This window comes from Calonectris borealis, chromosome 13 (genome assembly GCF_964195595.1).
Source record: "Calonectris borealis chromosome 13, bCalBor7.hap1.2, whole genome shotgun sequence".
NCBI classification, from domain to species: Eukaryota; Metazoa; Chordata; class Aves; order Procellariiformes; family Procellariidae; genus Calonectris; species Calonectris borealis.
The window spans coordinates 24,678,515-24,686,536 of record NC_134324.1 but is presented as its reverse complement, the minus strand read 5'-3'; the positions used below and the strand labels follow the sequence as shown (position 1 = coordinate 24,686,536).

At 64.8% G+C, this 8,022-nt stretch overlaps 1 protein-coding gene across 1 annotated transcript; it reads right to left on the bottom strand.

Annotated features, from left to right (window-relative positions):
* Positions 1-3,532: 3,532 nt before the first annotated feature.
* Positions 3,533-5,163, bottom strand: BMP15 (bone morphogenetic protein 15). Its single transcript, XM_075161837.1, has 2 exons — positions 4,845-5,163; positions 3,533-4,308 (listed from the first exon to the last, which is right to left on the bottom strand). Exons 1-2 carry the CDS (start codon positions 5,161-5,163, stop codon positions 3,533-3,535), a joined length of 1,095 nt encoding a protein of 364 aa, XP_075017938.1.
* Positions 5,164-8,022: the final 2,859 nt, after the last annotated feature.

Genomic DNA, 8,022 nt, shown 5'->3' with positions numbered 1-8,022 from the left:
GGTCCCAGGGTGGAGAACTGTGGGGTACATGGGGGGGTCCCAGGGCTGGAGACATTGTGGGGATGGAGATACATGCGAGTCCGAGGCATGCAGACTAGGCTGGGCAGGGGGATGGGCAGGGGTCCCCGCTCACCTGCAGGCCCTGGTGATGCACTCAAGGCCGTGCTGGCGGCAGTGGGCACCCCGGAGTCTGCTGCCCACCATCCTCCAGAAGGGTGTCATGTAGGGCAGCCGGGGGGGCGTGTGCCCCCCTGCCCCAGGGCTCCTGCAGACCTAGAGGGGCGGACAGGGTGGGGTGGGGGGTGCCGAGCCCTCAGTGCCCCCAGCGCCCACCCCCCATGCCCAGACTGGAGGGAGCTGGGGAGAAGCAAGAGGAGGGAGAGGAGCAGCGCCAGGCTGGTAGCAGTGCCTGGGGGGGTGGGGGAGGCCCTGCTGGCCCTGCCATCTCATCTGGTGCCCAGTGTGACGGGGGCTGAGGCTGCCACGGTGCCACTGACTCCAGCCGTCCAGTGCCTCTGCTGGGCACTGCTCCTCCCTGGTCACGGCCCTGCACAAATATTTCGGTGGCCCCAGGTGGCGGGACAGGCCCTTGTCACACCCCACCCTGGCTGGGGGCTGCCAGTGCCTCTGCGGGGCATCCACAGGGCACCTACAAGGCAGCCAGTGCCTGGGCATCACCATTTGCCTCCAGCTACAGCCCCCAGCAGGGTGTCCGGTGGGCAGCTGTGCTCCACAGCTGGGTGAGCTCCACACCCGGTGCCCCCATGCTGTGCCTGGCCCTGATTTGCCCCAAAGCTGCTGGGGCATGTGGAGCAGGTCATCCCCTCCCTGCCCAGTGTCACCCCAGAGGATGGGGCGTGCGAGGTGGCAGTGCCCACTTGGGATGGGCGGCAGGAGGAGTAGAGAATGGGGACTGGGTGGAGACAGAGCAAAGCCCCAGTGTGGGGTTTGGGGCAGGAGAAGAGGCTGGATGCTGGGCAGGAGGGGGCAGGGATGTGCTGGCTGGCCTGGGGGAGAGTGGGGGGCCGGCACAGCCCCCAGCATGGGCAGCAGCCCCACAGGCAAGACCCCTGCCAGAGCACAGGGTGGGGGCATGTCCCCAAAGCTGGGGCTCCTGGAGCTCCCCGCAGGGCTGGTGCTGATGGGGTGCCAGGCTGTGCCTGATGGGGTGCCAGGCTGTGCCTGAGGGGGTTGCACGGCTGTGGGACCCGCAGGAAGAGATACTCCCCGAGGTGCACGAGGGCACTGGGCTGGGGGCCCTGCACCCTCCACCTGGCTCTGCCCTGGCAGCCCCAGTGCTGACGCAGGCATGGTGCTGGGGTCAGCCAAGGACAGCAGCTCTTTCCCTGAACTGCTGCTCCTCTGTCCCTTTGGCAGCGCCTGCCCCACCACCAGCGCAGAGGAGATCACGCTGCTGGGGCAACCCCTTGGTGCCTGGGGGTACCCCGGGAAGGGGTCCAGCCCAACGGGCACAAAAGCCCACTGGCATGGTGCATACGAGGACACAGGGCTGGGACAGACAAACCCCAGTGCCCATCCGTCTCCAGGCACCCAGCAGGTCCAAGGAGGGCCCACAGCAGGCTGGGGTGTGGGTCCCTGCCAGGGGCAGCAGTAGGCACTGGCATCCAGTGGTGCCCAGGGCTGGGAGCATGCAGAGCTTCCATGCCTTTCATCATCGCTTGCCTGGATGAGTCAACACCGCACGCTTAATGATTGACAAGGGAAAATCTTCCCCCTGGGGTCAGGTCCACGAGCTTCCAAAAAAGCAGACGACCTTCCCCTCCCCACAGCCTCCTGGCTGGAGGTGGCCAGGATGTGGCCAACTGAGGACAAGGGGCAGGAAAGGACCTTTCCTGGGGGCAGCAGCTTCTCACTCTGCCAGGACAGGGGATAAATTCTGGGGCTGCTGGCTAGGGGAGGGATGGGGGCTGGCAGCATGCTGCCCCACAGCAAACACCCACAGGAGGGAAGAAGTGGTGAAACATCCTGATGGAGCTTGGACCAGCAATAGCAGATGGGGCTGGAGGGCAAGCGAGAGATGAGACCCTGGCAAGAGCCATGAGCTGAGGATGCAGAGGCAGTACCCAGCTGGCAGGTGGCAGTGCCATCAAGCACTGGGGACAAGGATTACAGCTGCCACCCATGCCTCGCTGCTCAAAGAAGGGGAACTTTGCCTCAGCTTTGCAAACACAGGACATCGCACCCAGGCAGGTTTGCCTGCAAACACATTTCCAAAATAACCCTGGCAGCCAAATGCCTTGGCCACAGTGACAGACAGCCCAGGGAGACCCAGCTCATTGGCCCCCCATGGTGCCCTGGGAGCTGCCCCATAGAGAGGGATGTGGGGCATCTCTTGTCTCCAGCACCACCAAGGCAGCTGCCTGCAGCCAGATCTGGTCCCCCCTGCCCCAGGGCAGGTCTATGGTCCAGGGGAGTCTCTTCTCTCAGCTCCTGCTTCAACCAGCTGGGATTTACTCCCTGCACAAAGCAGGGAGCAGCACCCACCCCCTCCACTGCAAGCACAAGGGTGGCTGCACGGTGACACAGTCTACACCAGCCTGTCCTGGGGGGCACCCGCTGCACCCCGGGGACAGAACAAGAACAGGCAAGATGGTCTTTAGCAAAATCCATCAATTTATTTATTTAAGCAGTCAGCAATAAATAAGAGGAAAGCCAGGTGGCATGGGTGCTGGGAGTGGGATTGACCCCTCCAGGAACAGGGACAGGCCAGGAGCCCAGCAGAGCCTGAGCCCCATGGGACAGCAAGGGTGCGAGAAGGCAGAGGGACACCGCGACAGGGGTCTGACCCCTGGGATAGGGTGAGACCCGAGCCCTGCTAGAGGACAAGCCAAGGAGGTGAAAGACAGGAGTGGCGGAGGAAGCAGCAGGCAGGGCCCAGGGCAGGCAGCTGCCTGGCCCCCGGCACTGGGAACAGCTGGCAGCTCGGGTCCCTCCAGTTTTCACAGCCCCCCAGAGCAGAACTGCAGGGGAGGAGAGGGGCTTCCCCCCCCCACCCCGTGCCAGCCCAATTCCCAGCCCAGTGAGATGCCGCCACAGCTGGGACTAGACAGGATGGGGTGCATGTGAGCTGGGAAGGAATCCCACGGGCAGGGTTGCATCGGATACTGATGACACCAGCTTGGTGTCAAGCATGGGGACACCCGGTCTGCTCGCCCTCCCTGCCCTAGCTCCACCAAGAGACCCCCAGCCACCTCCTAAGAGCTTCATGCTCCATTCCAGGGACCCAGTTCTTCTCTGGAAGCATGGGGCCAAGCCCCCCCAACCCCCAAAAACAGGCAGCGGCCATGGGGCTGCAGGAAGGACAGATGCCACAGGGCAACCACCCCAGCACAGGCTCCTGCCTTTAAAAACCTACAATTTACATAAAACTGCCATTGTAAAACCTTCCCACAGAGCAGTGCCATGCGGGGAGGGGGGACAAACCCACCCCAGGCAGAACAAGACAAACCCTAAAGTCCAGATCCGGCAGGGACAGACAGAGCCTAGGGGTGATGTGCCAGGGTAGCGGCCATTACCGGCAGGTGCAGGACTCTGCAATCATGTTCTCATACTCCTTGTAGAGGATGCCGCCATTGCGCTCGATCATGAGGACGCTGATGGGGCTGTAGCGGTAGGGGACGCAGGAGGGCCGGGGCACGTTGGCATCCACCAGCTGATGGACGAAACTCTGCACCACAGCGTGGTTGGGCGCATGGTAGTCGTAGCGGAGCAGGCGGGGACAGGCACCCTTGCAGTAGCGTGGGTTGTAGCGATGGGGAGCGATGATCCAGTGGTCCCAGCCCAGCTGGGCAAAGCTGACAGGGAAGGGGCGCAGGGAGCAGTCGCTCTTCTCACTTCCCTGCTCCCGCAGATAGCCAGGCAGGTCGTGGGCCAGCATCCCCGTGTCACGCCGGTGCCGGCGGGGCTCTGCCGCCAGAGGTGCCAGGCCAGCCCGGGTGTCATTGAGGTAGAGGAGGAGGAAGGGGTGGCTGGGGGCCACTGGGGAATCGCGGCTCCCCGCCCGGCTGGCATGCACACAGACATGTCGCAGTGCCAGGCTCCCTGTGCTGCCGTTCCCTGACACCAGGTAAGGGGTAACATCTGCTTCGGCCCAGCCGTGGCGCGGGTGTGCGGCAGGGCTGAGCAGCGCCCCGGGTGCCTCGCTGGTGGCCGCCAGCTCCAGGGCACAGAGGAGGCGACCATGGGCCAGCAGCAGGCTGGGCAGGTAGACCACGGTGGCTCGGAGGAGGTGCTCAGCCTCGGGCTGGCTCTCCAGGCGGTAGGTGAGAGGCTGCACGTACCAGCGACCTGTGGGGAAGCAGCAGTCAGTGCCCCCCTGGTACAGCACAGCAGGCACCGCGCCAGCACAGCCTTCTCCCAGGATGCTGCCGCAGCCCCACAGTGCAGTGGAGCCTGTGGCATCATCACCCTCAAAGTCCGTAACAGCCAGGTGCCCCAGCATGAGGCAGGAGCCTCAGCAAACAGCAGCCGTGTGCCACGACTTGCCGGCAAGGTGAAGAGCAAAGAGCGGCTGGGATAATTCCCATCCTCTGCACCAACACCACTGGCCTGGCACAACATCGGGCAGGATGGGAAGGGGAGAGGGGCATGCGGCGCCAGCGATGCCCTTGCCCATCTCACCCGTGGGGCAGGGAGAGCCTAGGCCCCCTGCCAAGGGAGACCCCATAGCCAAGGGCAGCCCCGCAGGGCACAGGACGTGCCAGCCCTGGCTGAGACACTGTAAAGAGAGGGAAGGAGGGAGGCAGAGGCCCCCCAGGGCTCAAGCCCACCCCATCATCTCCGCTAAGCACCCGCACTTCTCTTGGTGCCTGCCTGCTCCTTACCTGCCCAGGGCTGACCCCCGTGGGAACTGGCCCGGACGAGGCGGACAGTGTTGGTGCCCAGGCTGTGGCCGTGGCGGGGTCGCCCTTCGCGGTCGGCGGCACGCCGGTACAGGTTCAGCATGTAGCGCAGGGGCTGCCCGCTTGCTGGCCCCGTTCGCCAGCCCCGGCTGCCTGGTGCCTGCACTTGCAGGGCCTGCAGGAGGGGCAGGGGGGGGACGGCGGGCAGGGAGCCAGGGGGCAGCGTGGACTGGTTTGCAGCCCGGCAAAGGGGCACAGCGAGGAGGAGGAGGAGGCTGGTGAAGGGATGGAGCAAAGCCATGATAGGTGGGATGGGGGTGGGTGGGTGAGCGGGGCAAGGTGGGGCTGGCCAGCAGCAGGATTAGGGAGAGGCTGCAGTCATGCTTCTCCCTGCTAGAGAGGCAGAGCTGGTCACTGGCACCAGCAAAAGGAGACCCCAGAGTGCTGCCAGCTGCTATCAAGCCAGGACAACCATGCCAGCTGCTTCAGATTGGCACAGGAACAGAAAGGTGGGGGGGACTCTATATGCAAAAAGGGGTGCAAATTCTAGACTAAAACCCAGACCAGAGGCAAAGCCAGCTGGGCAGGAGCCTGGCTACAGGGGCTGTAAAGGTGCTGGGGTGAGGGAGCCGTGCGGGGGGGGGGGGAAGTGGGGTGGGTGGGGAGGACCAGCTCACTCAGCCCACCTGCTCCTGGCCAGCCTCCTCCTGCAGGGTAAGAAGTCCCAGCCCCCAGGGCCCATTTTAAAGACGTGGCCCCAATCAGGGTTTAAAGGGCCAGGAACTCCCTGGATGCCAGGAGAGGGGGGCTGGAGCCTGGCGGGGCGCTCCGCTGCGGTGAGAGCCCCTCCAGCTCCCCCCCACCCTGTGCCAACTCTCCGGGCATTCGTGCCCATTGCTGCAAGCTGGTACGCACTACCCAGAGCAGGCATAGAGCCTGGGGGTCTGCTCCCGGCCCCGTGGCATGGCCAGGCTGCCCAGTGCCTCACTTTTCCCAGCTTAGAGATGGGCATCAAGCCCAGGGACTGTGGCACTGAGGCACGCAGGTGGGCAGAATGACCTGGAGCCCAGCAGCGCTGAGCGTGGCCAGGTCAGCCGGTGGTACCCACGCTGCGGGCACCACCATGCCTGCAGCTTCGCTGGGCTTGGCCGTCCCAGCTCCGAGGTCTTTCTGCCAGCATCTGCCCAAGGCCGAGGGGTTGTGAGGGTGATGCCCACCTTCTCGCTGGCATGAGTTATTTGAGGCATTGCTCTTACAGGGGACGTTGCCCTCCAGCCCTGGTGCCGCTCTGTGGCTCTGTGGTGCTTGCCCAAGGCAGGCTTTGTGCACCACAGAGAGGGATGCAGGCAGCCGCAGCCCATGCCCCCAGCAGAGTGCCTGGCATGGTGCCCAGCCGCATAGGACACTGCTGTTCTCCTGATGGGGTGGAGGGGGCTGGGCGGGGTGGACACTCTGGTTGGGAACCACTGGTGCAGGTATAGGGACATGGGGGGACCTGGGGGGTGTGTTGGTGCCTGCCTTGCTCTGGGTGCTGCCCACCCTTCCCAGCCGGGAACAGTGGTAAGGGCTGGGAGGGCCGTCTGGAGGGGTGCCGGCGTGGGGGGGGATGCGGTGCTTAATGGGGTGTGGGGCCATGTGACAAGCCAGGGTGCAGAACCCTCACGCCTGGCCGGGCAGCCCTGGTTACTCATTTGGGAAAGGGCACGGGGGCAGCTGAGCCCGGTGGAGGCTGGGAAAAGTCTGGGCATGGCGGGAGCTCGCCATGAGTGGGGGGCATGGCAAGGGCGGCAGCAAGACCATGGAGGAGAGCAGGAGAGTCAGGCCAGGGGTGGACATGTTGAGGCCATGTGAGGGGGGCCATGCATCGCTGCTGGGTGGGCTCCAGCGCCACAAACAGCCTGGGGACCACCCCGTGCCCATGCCCTGGAACCTCCTGGCACAAGGACATGGCACATTTACTGGGCTGCCTGCAGCTGGGCTGGGCAGGACGCAGGCAGGGTTCAAGGCAGGTGCCAGTGGACAGAGGCTGCCAGGAAAAACTTGAGGGACCCTTCCTGCGCCTGGGCTGAGCAACCCCGGGGGTAGCTCAGCAGCCTGGCACAGCAAGCCCACCCTCCCGGGTCACAGCACTGCGCCCACCCAGCCTGCAGGCAGCCAGGGGCCGCAGGTGTTGCTGGCAGGGCAGAGCTTTCCAGGCCGGCTGTGCTGTCTGGAAAGATGAGTGAGAGCTGGGGCCCCAGCTGGGAAGGGGAGGAGCGAGACTCCCAGGCTCCCCCGGGAACCAGCACCGATCCAGCCCCACCACACCCAGCTGCCGCCCACCGCCTCCTTCCCCTGCCTCAGTTTCCCCAAAGGGGCACAGCAGCCCCTCCTGGACCTGGTGGGGGAAAGGCGGAGGTGAAGCACAGCCGTACTGCCACGCACACCCCGGGGTGCCTGGCAGGACAGGGTGGGGGCTGGAACGGGCAGGCCAGACAGGAGCCGGCAGCGCGTGCTTGCCTACAGGCTCAGGGCGCCAGCGTGATTGTCGGGGCGGGGTGCCACAGGGAGCCTTCTGCCCCGCGGAGCTGTGGTGGGTGCTGCATCACCCCACTGCCACCCAAGCAGGCACCCCCTTGCATCCGCGTGAGTGCTGCCAAACTGCCGGTCACACTGCGTTGCCATGCTGGGCTGAACTGTGCTAAGCCAAGCTGTGCCATGCCAGGCTGAGCCGTGCCGAGCTGTCCCTAATGGTGCTGGTCCCTGGCGGCACCATATTGTGCTAGGCCAAACCAGGTCATGCTGTGCTGAACTGTGCCAGGCCAAGCTAAGCCAGGCCAGGCTACGCTGTGCCGAGCCGAACCGTGCTTGTCCATGTCAACCCGAGTTGAACTGCACTGAGGGAAACCGGGCCAGGCCAAGTGTAGCCAAACCAGGTCAGGTCCCTGGCCATGCCATGCTGTACCAAACTGAACCGTGCCAGCCCTGTGTCATGCCATGCTGAGCTGAGCCAAGCCAAAACGTGCCAACCCAGCTGAGCTGCACTGAACTGTGCCAGACCAAGCCATGCTGGGCCACCCAACCCATGCTGGCCCCCTTGCCATCTCATGCTGAGCTGAGCCAAATTGTGCCAGGCTGAGCTGAGCTGTGCCGTGCTGAACTGAACTGGGCTGAGCTAAGC